At 40.7% G+C, this 18,155-nt stretch overlaps 2 protein-coding genes across 4 annotated transcripts in view; one reads left to right on the forward strand and one right to left on the reverse strand.

Annotated features, from left to right (window-relative positions):
• The window catches only part of LOC306966322 (uncharacterized protein), a 67,990-nt gene that overhangs the window by 29,297 nt on the left and 20,538 nt on the right, over nucleotides 1-18,155 (forward strand). Inside the window, exons 1-6 of one of the 3 annotated variants that reach the window (XM_079561046.1) lie at nucleotides 9,837-10,102; nucleotides 11,220-11,254; nucleotides 12,836-13,111; nucleotides 13,289-13,437; nucleotides 15,056-15,223; nucleotides 15,829-16,252. In XM_079561046.1, coding sequence (XP_079417172.1) covers nucleotides 9,850-10,102; nucleotides 11,220-11,254; nucleotides 12,836-13,111; nucleotides 13,289-13,437; nucleotides 15,056-15,223; nucleotides 15,829-15,862 — 915 coding nt within the window. In that variant the 5' untranslated portion in view covers nucleotides 9,837-9,849 and the 3' untranslated portion in view covers nucleotides 15,863-16,252. Of the gene's footprint in view, nucleotides 1-9,836; nucleotides 10,103-11,219; nucleotides 11,255-12,835; nucleotides 13,112-13,288; nucleotides 13,438-15,055; nucleotides 15,224-15,828; nucleotides 16,253-18,155 lie in introns of those variants that run through there. The other 2 variants (XM_079561047.1, XM_079561045.1) reach the window with 2 other exon arrangements.
• On the reverse strand, nucleotides 558-7,773 carry LOC306966505 (apoptosis-associated speck-like protein containing a CARD). Its single transcript, XM_079561275.1, has 5 exons — nucleotides 7,503-7,773; nucleotides 4,252-4,317; nucleotides 2,698-2,748; nucleotides 1,060-1,098; nucleotides 558-987 (listed from the first exon to the last, which is right to left on the reverse strand). The coding sequence occupies exons 1-5, from the start codon at nucleotides 7,765-7,767 to the stop codon at nucleotides 719-721; spliced, it is 690 nt and encodes a 229-aa protein (XP_079417401.1). The 5' UTR covers nucleotides 7,768-7,773; the 3' UTR covers nucleotides 558-718.

Consider the following 18,155-nt stretch of genomic DNA (forward strand, 5'->3'; position numbering starts at 1 on the left):
AAGTGGGATATTTTCCCTGGGCATTTTTAAAATACTGACACTATTTCTTGCATTTTTAGAGTACTGTAAAAGGAATTTGATCTCTTATTTGCATAATAATTTTAATCAAAATCATCTTGAGGGCAGGGGTTTCTGTGCTGGAGGGCCGGATTTGGTCCGCGGGCCTGACGTTGCCTACCCCTGCTTTAAAGCTTCGTTATGGAAGTTTTTTCAATGTTGTTTTTGTTGAAGACTACAAAAACGATAACAATATAATTTTATTGATTTTTTTTTAAAATAATGATATCATATCGATGAAAAAAAAAAAATCTCTGGCAACTAAAACATGAGACGTATATGAGTTTACGTTGACGAGACGAAAGTGGGAGAAAGTAGTTTGTTTGTTGTTTTTTGTTTAAAACAAGAGCTTATGCGCCGACACGTGACACCGAGCGCCAGGTCACATGACTCACATGCGGCACCACCGACAGCGACGTCACAGGGACTTTATCTTTTCTCAGGACAGTGCTGAAAAGTAACTTCATAAACTCAAAGTCATGAGCAATGTTTTTCCAGTGACTTTGAGTCTTCGTAAAGAGCAGATGGTGCTGTCACGAGCCGCACAAATGAAGAAGACTTTCAAGTGTGAGTCGTGCGTTGAACTAAGTTGTAGCTTCTTTAGTTTCATATTATCCGGAGGTAAAACGGGTCCGTCCAGTGCGAAGGGAGCCGACCCCGTCTACCCCTCTTTCTTCCACAGATCCTGCACGAGAGACGGATAATGGATGCATATGGCGGCCATGAGCGCGTCTTTGGCGCGGTCTCCTCCCGTCTTCAGGGGCCCGCGGAAGAGGAGGCTCATCTGGGCCTGATGGGGGCGGAGCTCCAGGGCCCGGTCGTACTGCTCCTGCCCCAGAACCTGCTCCTGAAGCAGATGGTCCAGGATGGGGAACATGTATGACACCCGCTCGATCAGCTCGTTCCGGTGCCTGTCCACGAAGTGTCCCTCTGGAGGAGAAGAGACAGGAGGTCAGAACTGTGAAGTGTCAACAGTGAAATGTGTTTGTGAGAGGCACTTACTTTCCACAGGACCAGTCACTTTTTCAGGTATATCAAGCGCTGTAACACATTAGGAGACATTTGTGATTTAGAACTAAAGCAATACTCGATTACTGTACATTTATTCAGGTGAACGAGTGAGAACATCCTATTTAACATAACTTTAGCCTCTTAACCCCCACCCGAACCGAGCACATTGTCTCCAGTTTGGCTTTACCCAAATCTAAACTCTTCTTGAAAAAAAGATGAAAAAATTGCGAAGAAATCGAGGATGAAAACGCAAGAAAAAAAGTGACAAAAAAATGATGGAAAAATGATGAAAAAGCAACAAAAAAGGAGCAACAAAAATGTGACAAAATCTCAACAAAACAGTGAGATGTTAAAGAATGTGAAAAAAGTGACGACAACGGCAAAAACTTGAGGAATAAGATCAGTTAACATCAGTTTTTCTAGGTCTTAGCTTTCAAATGAGGCGTGACACTGGCCTATAGGCAGCAAGCTCCAGTCCAGAAGCTTTCAGATTTGAGTAAAACTGAACTGGAAAAAAAATGCACTCGGTTAACCTCTTAACCCCCCTGCTGATCCGAGCACATTTTCTCCAATTGGGCTTTATCCAAATCTAAAAGCTTCTTGACGAAAAAAAGCATCAAAATTGCGATGACAAAAAAGCGTCAAAAACCAGAAAAGCGAAGATTTTTTTTAAAGTTATAAAATACAACTAAAAAGTGATGAAAGAGCTACAAAAACACGACAAAGAAGCAACAAAGGAGTGACCGAGACGTGACAAAAATGCAACAAAAAAAACAAAAACACAACTTCATCTAAGTCTCCTGCTGAAATAACAACAGACAAAAGGCCAACAACTGTTTTACACCGAATTCGAACAATATAGTTCACAATTTCTCCAGTTAAAATGAAGATATTTTTGTATTTAAAGGGACTATACACAGTTTAAAATTGTTAAAACTATGTATTTTCCTCCCCCTACATGTTCCAGCCATGTCCTAATGTGTAGAATGAGCTCAGACCTGTTCACCACAACTGCCTCTAAAATCCTGCACTGTCAAAAAGAAAGTTGTTACTTTGGGTCCGAATTACGATCATGCATGAGCTTAACATAGAAGCTGCAGTTGCACGTATGACCTGAGGTGGCAGTAGTGAGTATAAAATGGCCAACTTGCATCTAGCCTAAATTACAAGCCTTCATTGTCTATGTAAAAAAATCATTTGATGATGAATGCCAGAAAAGCATAACTAATGGAAATCCAAAGTAAATGTAATATTTCATTGTGATCAGATGTCCAGAAAGAGCCTTGTAGTCGGCTCTACAGCCGGTTCAAATCAGAAAAATCCCATTATAGTGAATACGGCTAAAGCTCCGTTGGATCCGGAAATAGAGCGATGACATCATCACTTAACAAACGTATAGGCTGCAAACTTGAGTCCAGACGCTTTTAGATTTGAGTAAAACTGAACTGGAGGAAATGCACTTGGTTACGGCGAGGGGTATGAGGTTAAAACCCAGAAATACATATGGCCTTTTGACTGTTTGTTGAAATTAAGACAAAGAGCACAAAAATTCTCAATCTTATATCATGAGTATCATCAGCAAATCCAGGTTCTTGTGAAACATCGTTAATGAAAAGTTGTGATAATTACATTGTTGACGAACTAATGCCTTCGATCGAGACGCTGGTTGGTCACTGCTGTCTATAAGGAAAATAAAAACACAAAATTAAGAATAAAGAAACAACAGAGGGATACAATGCACATTCACTATCAGTACAATACATTAAACCAACAGGATTATATGGACACACTTGCAGGAAGTTGGAATTCAATTTCATGTTTTTAAAGATATTTAAGGTCTTGATTTTGCAGGCTGAGTTTTTATCTCAGAGCTAATGTTAAATGACACAAAAAGTAAAAAACAGAAAACGGTCCGTCAGCAGTGAAAACCTTCCAAACAACTGATCCTGGAGTGTCCTAGAGACCACTGTAAAGGTGAAGGGAAAGTAAAGGGCTCCATGCTGACCTCATACAGCCGCTGAGTCACTACAAAGTCAAATATGCACAAACATAAAAAAAAAAGTGATATAATGCACCTTTAATGAGGGTTCTAGGTGTCAACATGAATTTTGACAAAATGTAAGGTCTGGGCGACCAGATGAGTTGACCTGATATTCAGGACGGGGTCCGCACACACACAAACAAAAAAACAAAAAACAAAAAACAACATCATTTATCCACAATAATTCCATTCAGATCTGCTGAAATACACGACTCATGATGACTGTCCATGGCAAAGTTAAGCTTTGTGAGCGTCCATCTTCATAATAATGAAAGCTCAGTCTGACCTTTAGCAGACAGACTGTTTTAGCTCTTACAGCTCTGTTATAAAGGCGATTCTTACAGGCTAATGTCCGTAAATACAAAGTGTCTAACAAACGTTTCCATGTTCAGGAGCTCATGCTGTCATTGTAGTTTGTCAGACACCATTCTGTCTGCAGTCCGCCTCATCTCAGGGCACAGAAGTTTGTTTAAATCCATATTTACCCTTTTGTTTTTATTGCATCTATGAGGGCAAACAGGGCACAAGTTGTGTGCCCCATGTGTGCACAAGTGTTCATTTTGTCGTCTAAAATATTTAGCTTTAATTTTCGTCAAAGTGATATTTTTGACGACTAAAATTGAAATAAAACAAAATAAAAAGTTTTTCATGAGAAAACTCTAAACTATGACTAAAATGTCCAGATATTTTAATGGACTCAAATAAGACTAAATAAAAATGAAATGGAGAGACTAATGTCATCCAAACTTCCATTAACAGACTGACAGAGCCTCAGATCATGTAAAGTCACGGCCAAAGGATCAGCTCTGAGCTTTATTGATGTGGAGCAGCTCCATGAAGCAGAGGAGCGAGATTTAATATGATTATAATGAATACTATAAATGCAAAGTCGACTAAATTTGTCTTAAATTAAGTCGACTAAATTTACTTGCAATTTTAGTCGACTAAAACTAGACTAAAATTGAGGATATTTTTTTGACAAAATCGTGCCTACTAAAAGAATAACAATGTCAAGTCACAGCGCCCCCTAGTGTGGCTATAAAAAGCAATGTGACAAACAGCCCTGTCTCCCCTACAATTCACAGGCTACTTCACAATACTAGGTTCCAGTTCAATATTACTAAAAAAATTTTTGTAATTACTGGATAGAGAAGCATCAGGCAGTGTCTTTGATCTTCCCCATCTTGGTGTCGTCTCTAAGGCTTCCACTAAAGAAAGAAAACACAAAGTACAAAAAATTACAATTTAGCCCAGGGGTGGCGTGTTTACATGCATGAGTCCCATGTATGTTCTTGAACATGCACAGTCAGTGCCAACCAAATAAACAAACACAATCAAACAAAAGATACAGGCAAATAAGAAGATGTTGCTACTTTGATATAGCCTGGCCAGACGACTCTCCTCTGTTTATTCGGAAATTTCGAATAGAAAGAAGTGAGTTTAGCTGGACATAATAAATGATAAAACACTTGAACTTTTTGAAGTACTGATTATACTTCTTGGAGTTGTTTTATACAGAACTTTTTAGGTCTACTTGAGCATTTTTATTTGAAGTAACAATACTTTCCTTTGGAAATATCAAGATTTTCTGCTTTGAACTTCTACTTGAAAGATTTGAAAGTAATGTTACTTTTACTTGAGTAAATATTATGGTCACTCAACCAAGCCTCTATATGACCACACTAAGTATAGACTAACCCCTCTTTAAGGTGTCCTGCACAGCCTTTTAAACCTTTCCTTTTACATTTTCCACTTTCAAAGTTGCAGTGAACTCTATAGCTTCTGTAAAATTACAAAACAATGCCATATTATCCAGACTCATAGCATGAAATGTGCAATATTGGGCGTCCTAACTTCCTGGAACGCAATGTTTTGTCACTTACTGTATATATGGCCTGCTGCCTCAAGAGGATTGTAATGAAGTCACCTCCCCTTGATGTGTACATACATATTAACCATACATATTACTCTTAAAAGTATAATTTTGACATATTATTTTGACATATTACTCTCTTACTCTTACCATATTACTTTTATATGTATTGTTTTATCATGATTATTTTTGTGTTACTCTTATGGGTATTGTTTTGTTATATAACTTTTATAAGTATTTTATTGCCCTCACCTGAATACGGAGAGAGATTTTGAGACAAAAAACAGGAAACATTTTACTTCATTTGATGTTTTGAATTGTGAAGTATCGCTAAACGTTGTTAACGGATGTGTTTGAGTTGCATGTGTCAACTGCGTCTTGGGATGAGACGGGGTCGCCTGTTGTGACAGCAGCTCGCAGAGACGGGGTGAGGATGCGGAGAAGGTGAAATGAAGGTGAAGGTCATCTAGCGAACATCAGGGTGGTTTCCGAAGAAAGGAGACGAGCCGTGGTTGACCACATGATCGAGGAGTGAGACAGGTGTGGAGAAGAGAGCCGCTTTCGCATCTGCTCCTGACGTAAGAGATGGAGAAGTGATTCCTCCCTCTCATCCTGATGGCGGAGGATTTAAGCTGGGCCCGGAAGAGAGGCCGGGGTCAGACGCTCTTCCTTGGCCGCCCGGAGCTCGTGGGGCAACATTGCTCTCGACCATCTGAAAGACCTTCTGAACTTTGAGCTTTGAGAAACTTCTTCGAACTCTTAGTGAAGCCCTTGTTTACTGTAGCTATTTTCTGTGACCTTTTAAGGAGCAGTCAGTAATCTATAATCATTAGTCGATAACCATCCGCTTCATACTTTCCCGATTCTATGCCGGTATTCAGTAGAACTTCTACTACTTGCATGTTTTGGCTCCAAAGGTAGATAGCAGGTTATTAATAAGGCTTCTGAATCTCCATAAACTGGCTTGCATCCATCCAATGAAAGGTCACATCTTGTATTGCCTTTAATATTTTAATACAAAAATCTTCAAAGACAACTTTTGGTGAGTCTCTTCACTGCATTTGCATGTATCTACTTTTGGTTTAATTTTAGCACTGTTTAAGTACTATATTAGTAATTACTGTTTATAAGCTCTAGTTTGATCCCTGCTACTATTTAAAAACTTAACACTTAGTACTGTTTAGAGGCTTTGGTTTTTTATCTGTTTGGCAGTGTTGGTTTTACTCTAAGCTTTGTTGGGTTTTCAAGCTGGTGTGGTAGAATCAAGAGTCAGCATTCTCAAGTGTAAAATTTGTGTAAGGATGTTGAACAAGTCCTGGCATTAGGGTCTCCAGATTTATGGACGGGCTAAGTTCTCGTCCCATCACGGTTTACTGAACAATGGGAGAGGTTGGTAAGGGGGATATAGGGCAGGAGATGATTCCGAGGTAGGGAACCACACGTTGAACCCAGCCATAGCGGAGCGGCGGGGTCCCGGGGAGCACGGGCCGTGGGGACTTCAGGAGGTGAACGGGCGGGCGCGTCGTCAAGAACAGAAGCTCAGCACCGGGCATCATCTCACTGGTCAGCAGCCACCTCGTTCATCATATCCAGTGTTGGCGAGAATACTTTACAATTGTATTTAGTTACAGAACACTGAATACTTGCCTTAATGTGTATTCTGTAGTGTATTATTTTGTCCAATCAGAGCACTGCATTGGGATTAGGTGTTCCTGATATCACAAAGTAATTAAGAGTCCAGGACCAATGTTAGGGTTCGGCTGATTGACTGGCTGGAACTTTTGTCCTGGGAAAACAACTTAACATCGATCCTGGACTCTTAATTACTTGGTGATATCAGATCAACCATTGGGAATACTTTTACAATGATTTGCTTTATAATCATGCATAAAAGTGGTGTATGATTAGAAACATGCAGCGAGACTTTATGTATGGAATAATAAACATGGAATGTAAAAAAAAAAGCACTTTGCAAACGCCCCCACAGAATGACCGAGTCTCTTTTGTTCTTCTCATTCTTATTGTTATGATTATAAAACTGAAATGTAGTTATTTAGTTTGGGCATCTCTGCTGAGACTGCTGCCCCCGCGACCAGCCCAGATAAAGCGGAAGAAAATGGATGGATGGTAATGATTTAGTACAGTGATATTAGGAGAGTAATAGTATTATAAATACCCTCAAATGAAAGAGTAACTTTACCAGAATACTCACTCAAAATGATTATTCTATGTATTATGAATTTAAGTATTTAGTTCCTACCCAACACTGCTTGTATCTCTCCCTGTTTTTGCTTTGGTGCTAAAATAGCAAAGGAAGAAAACCAAGGCTGGTCTTTGTCTAATTGAAGTTCAGTTTCTGAAGTCTGACCCTCCATGTCCCACCACATCTCAAAATTAATTTCGTGAAAGTGAAAGTAAACACAGCATATCCACGCTCGTGTCAACACATTTTCGTTGCGCGCTGTCGCTATAGCGTCTTCCTGGAGAGGCGCGTGCCGTGCGTAAGGCGCATGCACTCACCCAGCTCGTCCGCCGCCAGATTACAGTCGATTATTCTGAGCATCTTTAGTGCAATATCCATGGCCTTTCCCACGAAAGTGTCCACGAGCAGTTTAGCTAGCTCCTGGCAGTTCTTCCCTTCCACTTGGGCCACTCTGAAGCGGTCAGGCGACAGCCCGTCACCCCGCGGCTCCCGCAGCAAGGTCCGGAATCTGACCAGATCCTCCGCGCTCAGCTTCTCCAGAGCTTGAGTGATCGGAACCCGAAATTTTTTTGATGCCGCCATGGCAGCTCGCGCGCCCGGGTGCTCTCCCGGTAAAATGCGGAAATGCTGTGAGATTCAGACAGAACAGTGGTGTGAGCGTGTGTTAAGTGAGGCCGAGAGGCGGGGCGTAACAGCTGGAAACGAAACAGATCCACTCCAAACACGCGAACAAACTTATTACAATGTTGCTACAAGTGTTTTACAGAAGCTTCCAGAGTCAGATTAGGGATTAAAACAAATGCCTCAATTATCGCACGTGCACCTAATGTTTCACGTAGGCAATGCATTAAACACAATCTGCAATCTTTGTTTCTCATAATTATGCATTATGAATTGAATCATTATTGAATCATAAATCAGACCTTTACGCTCGAGCAGTTTCTCACTCGAGTACTTAACATGTTCCCCGCGCGCTTTTTACTCTTGAGTTATTATTTTGGTCACTATTTTTGACTATACTTCTTGAGTCAAAATATTTAAAAGTACTCTAGTAAATTAGCTACTCTGCCCCCCTCTGGTCACGCTCCACGTGCTTCCATTCCACGTGCTCATGTTGACCTGTCAGATGACGGGTTACACTGCACGCCTATTGGATAACTCGTGTGATGCGCGCTATGCAAATCAGATTCCTCTCCCTCCCCATTTGCTGACACGGCGGCGCCAAAACCAAAAACAATCTTTTCCATGAGTGTTCTTTCTTTGTTTTAAACATGTTTTGTCTTACATGTACGAGGACTACGGATGGAAAGCAGCCCATGGCTAAATTTGGCACATTTACACAAGTAACTGTACTGTGTTCATTAATGTGCACTGTCCTCTTTAAATAAACAAATATAGTAAAGTAAAGCTATTTAACAAGTACATTTCTCCATTGTGATATTATTTACCGCCCGCATTAACCAAGTGCATTTTCTACAATTCAACTTTACCCAAATCCATAAGGTCACTGCCTATAGGCCAGTGTAGTGCCTCATTTGAAAGCTAAGACCTACAACAGTCTCCTAAATGGATCTTTTTCCTCGTTTTTCCATCGCTTTTTGTCACTTTTTTGTCACTTAAACCCTTAACTCCCACCTGAACCGAGCACATTTTCTCCAGTTTGGCTTTACCCCAATCCAAAAGCTTCTGGAAAAAAGCTGTGAAAATAGCGACAAAACTGAGACGAAAACAATGATGAAGATGTGACAAAAAAGTGACGAAAAATTTATGAAAAAGTGGCAAAAATGTCACAAAAATGTCACAAGAAATTGACGAAAAAATGACAAAAATGTGACGAAATGTGACAAAAAAATTACAAAAATATGACAAAAAATTGATAAAAAATTTACTAAAAAAATGATTAAAAAATTTAAGAAAAAATGACAAAAATGTGACAAAAATGACCAAAAAAATGACAAAAATGTGACAAAATGTGACAACAAAATTACAAAAATATGACAAAAAATTTATAAAAAATTGACAAAAAATGGACAAAAAATGACTAAAAATTGATTAAAAAATTGAATAAAAAAAACAAAAATGTGACAAAAAAGTGACAAAAAAAATATGAAAAAGTGGCAAAAATGTCACAAAAATGTCACAAGAAATTGACAAGAAATTGACAAAAAATTGACGAAAAAATGACAAAAATGTGACAAAATGTAACCATAAAAATGACAAAAATATGGCAAAAAATTGATAAAAAATTGACAAAAAAATGACAAAAAATAAAGTTACAAAAAAAGTTACAAAAATGATTTGAATACCCAACAAAAAAAATTATGGAAAAAAAATCTGTTGACGTGAGGAAAAAGATCCTTTCGGTTCAGGCGGGAGTTAAGAGGTTAAGAAAATGTGCTCGGTTCAAGTGGGGTTAAGAAGTGATTATCTTCTCTCTCTCTTTTCTTCTCTTCTCCAACAAGTGGCGGGACTCACTAAACTCACTTGGCGCCGCCGCACTCAGGTCTTAAGCCCCTCCCCCAAACCGAGGTAACGAATATCAGCAACGCGACCGGCGCTCATTCATTGGAAGAAAACTCCACGCGGCGATATCAAAACCTTCCCAGACGCACGCACACGGAAGGCGCATACAGAAAACAGCAACAAAACAACCCCGGAACGACGATGACGCTCGAAAACGCCAGAAATGCGATCCTGAATGCTCTCAAGCTCCTGGAGAGCGACGAATTCCGTGCGTTTTGTGACCAGTTGACCGACCCCGAGGAGGCGCCGCGCATCTGTGATTCTGAGGTAGAGAAGAAGACGCGCAGGCAGATCATGAAGTTACTGATTTCCCGGTGCGAGGAGGACGGGGCTCTGGACAGAACCGTGGAAACTCTGAGGGCGATCGGCTGCAACAACGAGGCGCGCATACTGGGTAAGATGGACGAGTTCAAATGGCGTTAAAAGTCAGTGTTAAAGTTGTGAGGGGGGGGGCGGGGCGGTAGCCAAACAGCCGTGCGTAAAAGTACAAGCAGCCCTGATTTGGGTCGTGAGCGCAAAATTGGAGATAATCCATGAAGTCTATCTTGTGGAGGTTCATAAAGTGCAACTAAAATACACTTTGTCAGCGACTATAGGCTGCATATGAGCCTGGAAGCGCAGCTGAGAGAGTCAATACAGCGGGGCATAGACCGTTCTTACTGTAGCTTGTCACTTTCGCTAGATCTTTCCGCGGGTGGTGGAGGCGGGGATAGTTTCGCTACAAGACATGTGTTCCTGTGACGGCGTAGTTTGTTTGTTTATTTGCTTAGACATCTGTTAAAGGGAGACGCTGGAAAGACTCTTTTGTTGTAGTTCTCAGTTTCCAGGTTGTGGAACAGTTCGGTTATCTGCTCTAAGTGGCGAACAACAACATCCACGACACCAAGACCACAGCATAATGTTGTCGGTGAACCGCTAGCCGCTTTTACCAGATTTGTTTCGTTATAACTAGTTCATTCAACGCCTGAATCCCATCCGAAAAAAACTCTTTGTATCTTATATATGTATTATTCAGATTACGATTAAGTCATTTTGGCCATTTTTACGCATAAAGTAGGCTACAGAAACATGAATAAAATCAATCAGTGTCAGTGATCTACTTCTTCCTATTCATCTATCTTGCCTGAAAAGGGTATATGTACTTTCTGTCCTCTACACACTCTTTCAGTATTATTTAACTTTTAAATAGCATTCAAAATTGTACTTTTATACTCAGAACTTTTCACTAGTAATACTTTCATCTCAAATTTAAACACAGGTGCATTGTTTCTTTATCTATACTTTTACTTAAAGATATTCAGTACTTCTTCCACTGTATGAAGTACTACAAAAATAGTTACCTCATGGGACTGCGGATGGAAATTAGCCTTGAGCTAAATCCGGCATATTTACAGCACTAGTTGTCTGTTCATTAATATGCACTGTGCCATTCAAATAAATTAATAAATGAAATAGTATTGAATGTATTTATTGTTTATAAATGTGTTTATTAATGTGTCTGCATGTTGCAGAAGAATCCAAGTGCAAGCTTCCCTCAAAAGCACCAGTAAGTGTAAAGTATAAGACGGATGACTTACACTTACTGTGGTCTTTCTTCACTTCTGCTTTCTTTCACTCTCTTCCTGTTAAGTTTTCTGCAGGCGCAGCTATTCAAGTCTTTTTTTCAATATAGGATTACATGTGTATTAGACGACAACTATTCGTGCTGTATTCGACATGAACGTCTCTTTTAATCTCATTTTCTAACATCCCAATCCATCACGGGGTGAGTTTATGAGTTTCACTACTTCCAGAGAGGAATCCTGTCATGGGAATGTAAAGAGAAACAAATAACTGCTAGTTCACAATCATTAAGGCTTTAAGATGTAGAGCTCACAAAAGTCTGTTTATTTAAAGAATACTTCATATAAGATTCATACTTCATTTTTTCTTACACCGAGAGAAATTGAATCAAAATTGTGACCGTCATATCAAAATATCGCTACATCCCATTTCCACTACTGCTACTATTCTGCTGTATATACTGCTATTAATCTACTACTATCACTGTTACTACTAGGCGACTACAATAAACGACTGCTGCTATAACAACAACTACTTCTATTGTTACTACTGAGCTATCACTGGGACACTGACACTTTATTACTACTAGTTTAGTTTATTTATATCAGGACAGTGTGCAACTACATTGAAAAGATGGCTTTGAGATGGCTTTGAAAAGCACCAGATTTAGCACTATGCTAATTTCCATCTGTAGTTCTACACAATTAAAATTACATACCAAAAGGCAAATTACAAATAAAGATTACATAACATCCATCCATCCATCTTCTTCCACTTTTCCGTTTCCGGGTCGTGGGGGCAGCTGTTGGAGCTGCCCAAATCACATTGCACCAGCCCCTTATGGCTCCTCCTGCAGGTGGTGGGTCCACAGAAGGACGGCCTCACGATTAACCGGGCCTGTTGGTCTCCCATAAGGGGCTTCTGAACCGCTCTTTGTCTGACCCGTCACCTCGGACCTATTTGCCCTGGGAGACCCTTCCAGGGGCACGAAGCCCCCGACAACAGAGCTCCCAGGATCATTCGGGTGCTCAAACACCTCCACCACGTTAAGGTGGCAGTTCCAGGAGGGGGATTACATAACAAAAGATAGTTAATACAATACAATACAATACAATACAATACACTAGACAGACTGACAGACAGACATACCATTTATTTGCCACATACAATGTTAAAACACTTAGTTCATAATATGTAGTGAAGTGATAGGGCACACACCTCTGTCATTTTAAGCAGTCAAAAAAAGCATGAAAAGAAGCTAAGTGTTCATGAGGCATATAGCCTGGGGGTAAAGCTCATGTTGTGTTCATAAGCCGTGACTACTGTCCACTATTAATTCCACTACAACTTCTTCCATCCATTTGCTACTCACACTGTTGCCACTAATACCATTCATTCTGCCCCTCCTCCCACTATCACTACTATTACTGTCTTTTGGTCTCTTCTATGATTTCTCTTACCAATACTAACATTACTGCTACCAATTAAAATATTTAATGTGATTGTAAGACGCCTTTTCTTCATCAGTCGTGAATAACTGGTTGATTTATCTGTTATTTTCCAGAACAATCCCTCTGATGAACGTGAACCCAGTCCTGCGCCATTCCTTCGCAATCGGGACAACAGGGAGCCAAAGGAGCCCCAAAAGCCGAAGAAAGCGCAAACCAAAGCCAATAGATCGCCAAAACTTGGAGGAACCAAGCTCCGGTTTGGCAAACACGAAGGCAAGACCTTCAAATGGGTGATGCAGAACGATCGTCAGTACGCCGTTTATCTGGTGGGCTCTCACCAGAGCGAGATCGATGAGGGGAAAAAGATTGTGTCCAACCAGGAAAACAAGGTACAACCACAAACAGTCAGCGACAAACAAGAATTAACACAAGTCCGATTTTTCATTGTAGTAGTTCTTTTTATTATGGTTAGAGAAAATGACACTGACGAAATCTCAGACATAGTATTTTAGTTGACAGAATGAACTCAGGTGGAGGTGAAAGCAAACTTCTGGTTGATTTCTCAGGACGCTCTGGCTGAATACGTGTCCCCTTTCCCTGATGTTGTGGAGGCGGTGCACTTCTACAGAGAGGGACTGGCTCCTGTGGGATTCGGCCGATATACAGACGAAACTCGAAAGGATTTGTACAACTCCAAGGAAGAGGAAAAGAAGAGGTGAGAATTGATGTTTATTAATGTCTCCATGTTACTACTAATAATCATGGTGCTGCAAATCAGTTTCCAGCTCATTGGCCGGGCTCCAGACTAACTTTGGATTGTTTGCACCGATAGTTTTTTAAATATTTACGTGCATCATGCGGGGCCTTAATAGCTGGTGCACACTGTGCGATTTCTAGATGTCACATTGCACGTCGTGGGGATTATAAAATCTGCTACTGTGCGATGGTTCAAATAGAGAATTGTAGCTACGACCACAGTTTTGTCGTAGCAGTCTCAGGCTCCAGGCGGCGTGTGTTTAGCTGAGGATGGTGCCACATTCTGTTTATTTCTGTGGAAAAGTGCAGGGAAAGTCCTGTAAAATGCGGAGTCAGACCCGCTCATGCCTGGCCTCTTGCTTGTGACTCTGGCGGCGTGCGGTGTTGATGGGACACTGACAGAAATCCTATTACGATGGCCCATTCTGCGACTAGCCTTCCAAAATATCAGACACTGCCTGATGTCACATGGTTTGACATTCATCCAGGAATTTAAACTTATTCATCACCTTCTGCCAGCCAGGCAGGGGCCCATAAACATGTCTGTCCTTCAGCCTCTGAAAACAGTGTAGCCAGTGTAGATCTTCTGCATTCTTTGCTCTCTATAGTTTGAATAGACCTCTTTGTGAGTGCACGTGTGTCTAATCAGTGACGTCTCAAACTCTTCATATACAAGTGCTCCCTAATAGTGGTGTCAGGTTACATGTGCGGGGAAAGTTCACACAGCAGGAGAAAGAGACAGACATAAAGACGGGGAGGGGGAGGATAATTGTATTACTGTAATTGTTTTGTCTTTTTGATGTTTTAATGATGAGGTGATACTGTGCGCTGAAGGCTCCTGGGCTGCAGACACTAAGACCTAACTGAGGCGCACCACTTCAGAGAAACAGGGCTCACAACAAAAATGCCTTCAAGTCTAATATAATATGAACACCCTCCCTTTATGCACGCAGCAGTTTTGTCTTTCGCTGCACTTCACTGATTCATACAGAACACAGTGCTGGAAATTAAACGGTGTCTTGAATATAATTGATAAAGCCTGAACAAGTGGAAGCCATGCTACTTCTCACTCTTGGCAGCACCTACTGTAGACCCTGACGCACATCCACCCCTCCCCCTCCACTAAGCGAACTGCTTGTCACTATTGACTTTTGAGTGTTAACATGAATTTAGTTGATCTTTAACTGATTTTTGAGGGAAAAGCAAATACTTCAGTACTACCAAATACTTTAAAATACTCACCAAGCAATGCTTACTATTACTAATTCAGCTGCAAAACGCTAAAATAAAACTGAAAGTGAGTATCTAAACATATGGACTTGGCCCAAGTATTGTATTTTAAGACTTCAACACTGAGCAGCCATCATGCACTTTCTCTCAAATGGAGTCTAATGTAAATGGGGAGGTGTGAGCACAAGGCGTCATCATTAATAATATGTCTGTGGGTAAAACACTCCCTGTGTGAATGAAGTGGATGTTTCACTCTCCACCTCGGGAGCACGTCTGCAAACGCTGCCTCTGCTAATTATTACAACTACTTCTACTTTCACTAAACATATTCCTCTCTTTGTGCGTAGCTATGTGAAATGGCTCCGGTCAATGGAGAAGACTGGAGCAGGAGAGATGATGATGGCCATGATAAAGTACATCCTTTATCGTGACAAAATGGCTGCCGTCTCCACTGGCTCCAAGGCTGGACCTCAGGGGAGGAGCTCCACCCTGGGGAGAGCGCCTCCAGAGCCCAGGTGAGACCACTGTTCCTATAGTCCTATAATAATGATACAGAGGTGAGCAGCAGACACTGTTCTCCTCGGGTCCTGTCCGGGGGAGATACCAGAAGTTTTTGTGTTTCTGTTTTAGCTTTTAATCGTGTTACAGCATCGTCAGAAACAAACCTGCAGTAGCGGTACCAATTGGATTGGTCCTGAGTAGTTCTGTGCTCATGTAAATCACAGCACAATGGAGTTGCAAAGGTTTGGCCCTTGTGTCTCAAAGTCATTATATTTAATATTATATTTAAAATGTAAAATGAGGTGCCAAAAGGATTTTAAAAGCATCATTTATGCCTTATTTGTCCACTTCAAGAAAGTCACCATGTTTATTACTGATTCTGGGAACCACCAGGAGACCCCTCCCTGAAGTTCTCAGGTTCCGAGATGGTTCATATGGCTCTAACATAGAGCATCCATTGTTGGGTGTGCCCTGAGACAGACTATACTTCCAGACTTTAAGTTCATTATCCTGACTCACTTCCTTCAAACCCACCCTCCTTTATTTTTTTCTTTGTCTCTAAGTTTTGGTAATGTTTATCTTCTGAGTGTGAACATGACTTTGTGTTGTTCTTTTTCAGTTTCCAGCCTGATGCGAAGAAACAACGGCTCTAACTGAAACAATCACATCTTCAAACTGGAAACTGGGAAATTAAGCATTTTAGACCCGTCGTAGGTGTAGAAATTTTTAATTTTAAAACATCATTGACTGGATTGCTTGAGTTGAGGATGCTTCTCGTGAAACATCCTGGAAAAAGCTGCCAAGAAATTGGTTAAATGCTTTAAAGCAATAGTAACTAACTGTTCTGGCCTGAAGCTGTTGCAGTTGGTCAGGTGTAGGTTCAGCAACACAAAGAGCTCAAAGAATGAGATCAGCTGAACATCCTGAATGACCAGGTTATTCCATCAATGGGATTCTTCTTCCCTGATGGCATAGGCATGTTCCAAGATAACAATGCCAGGATTCATCGAGCTCACATAGTGAAAGAGTGGTTCAGGGAGTACAAGATGGCGCGGCCACAGAGTCCAGATCTTAAATCCCATGGAGAATCTTTGGGATGTGCTGGCGAAGGCTTTGTGCAGTGGTCACACTCTCCCATCATCAAGTCACGATTGGTGAAAAATGTACAGCATTGCAGAAGCTTAATGAAACGCAGTCCAGCAAAATATTAAGAGCGTGTGACCTTTTTTGTAGCCACATTTTACATTACATTATGTTTTAACCTGAGATGCAGAAAGACACTGGAGAAAATCAACACATCTAAGGAGAATTAGACGTCTGCATTTCTTGATTGAAAATTTAGAGAGAGAATCTCCAACTCAACCAACCCAGTCCAGGTGATACTATGTCAATGTATTTATTTATTTATTTTTGTTTTGAAAAAAAATGGGTTTAAAATGTTTTTTTTTTTCAAACATGTATATTTAAGGGGCAAAAATCAATTAAAGCAACATTACTGCACAAAAAACAAAAAATAAATACATTTGAAACCATTTTTTAAATAGACTCACATTTAAAGACATTGAGAAAACACCTGGACGATCTAATATGCAGAACCAATATCCCACATCCGATCATCGCCTCATCTGCAGCTTCAGCTCCTCCGCAGCCTCCGCCTCAGCCAATCACGTCGCAGCACCTGCTCTCCTCATCCTCTGCCACCTCTGCCAGTGTCCGGCTGCTGCTCAGTCATCATGTTCATGCATAATGTCTTCTGCCGGGGTCTGAGCGCCGCTTACACGCTCAATAAAGCTTCCATCAAGCCTCTTTTGTTTCTGAGTCTTTATGTCACGGCTTCCTGATTCAGTGCTGAAGATCAACGCTGTCATGATATCCAAACTATGGTCGTATCTCTCTATAGCAAAGACAGACAAAACCATTAAGCATCAATATGTCTCAAATGGTACAGTGTCGTCTTAAAAACTGCACTTCAGCCACCTTTCCAGTGATGTGAAGGGGCGAGTGGATTCTTGGTGTAATGAGCCTATTTTTGCCATTGAGGGATTATTTAACAAGTGTTCACACAAGCAACTTGTGCAAAGGTGGATCCACCAACAGATTAATTTGTGCAATTTTCACACATGAAGTATTACCTCATGTATATGTCAGATTTGTAGCCCTAATACTGTAACTGCACATTTCAAAAGGTAAATTAGGTGCAAAATATTTCCTGTTTGCACTCAGAACCTGTCTTGATAAACGCCCCAATTTAAATGCTTATACACATGTTTGTGTGTGATCATAATTCTATAACAGATTTTTATCTATGTATCTTTTTTAGTAAGAAAGAAAAACCAACATGCAATACTTCAGCTCCTTATAGAAGTAAAGTGCTTAACCAGTCCAAGAGCTGCACCTACTGTGAAATAATATACTGTTTTATTCAAGCAACTTACAAACCAATACATTTTTCCATATGTACATTATGTTTACATATGAAAAACATCATAAATACAAACATAATCAGACTTGTTCTCATGCTCGAATGGGAGTGGGATGAACTTATTATTATTATCCCCACCCCATTTACAATATATACTGAATGCAAATTATAATTCCTGTCTTTCATATGAAAAAAAAAAAAAGTCCTTCCACCCATCCATTTTTTCCCACTTGTCCGCTGTTGGAGCTGCCCAAATCCCATTGCACCAGGCCCTATGGCTCCTCCTGTGGGTGGTGGGTCCACAGAAGGACGGCCACATGGTTCTAACCAGGCCTGTTGGTCTCTCATAAGGGGTTTCTGGACCGCTTTTTGTCACATAGGACCTGTTTGCCCTGGGAGACCCTACCAGGAGCACCAAGCCCCCTGACAACAGAGCTCCCAGGATCATCCGGGTGCTCAAACCCCTCCATCACGTTAAGGTGGCGGTTCCAGGAGGGGTTTAATCAAATATAAACACATTCAAA

Source organism: Gobius niger, assembly GCF_951799975.1.
Source record: "Gobius niger genome assembly, chromosome: 8".
Taxonomy (NCBI): domain Eukaryota; kingdom Metazoa; phylum Chordata; class Actinopteri; order Gobiiformes; family Gobiidae; genus Gobius; species Gobius niger.

Coding starts and splice junctions, on each gene's coding strand:
- LOC306966505 (XM_079561275.1), bottom strand. CDS start 7,767: ATGGCGGCATCAAAAAAATTTCGGGTTCCGATCACTCAAGCTCTGGAG. Junction 2,749..4,251: donor GCCTGATGCTTCTCTATCCA/GTAATTACAAAA, acceptor TTTTCCTTATAG/ACAGCAGTGACCAACCAGCG. Junction 988..1,059: donor AGTGACTGGTCCTGTGGAAA/GTAAGTGCCTCT, acceptor CTTCTCCTCCAG/AGGGACACTTCGTGGACAGG.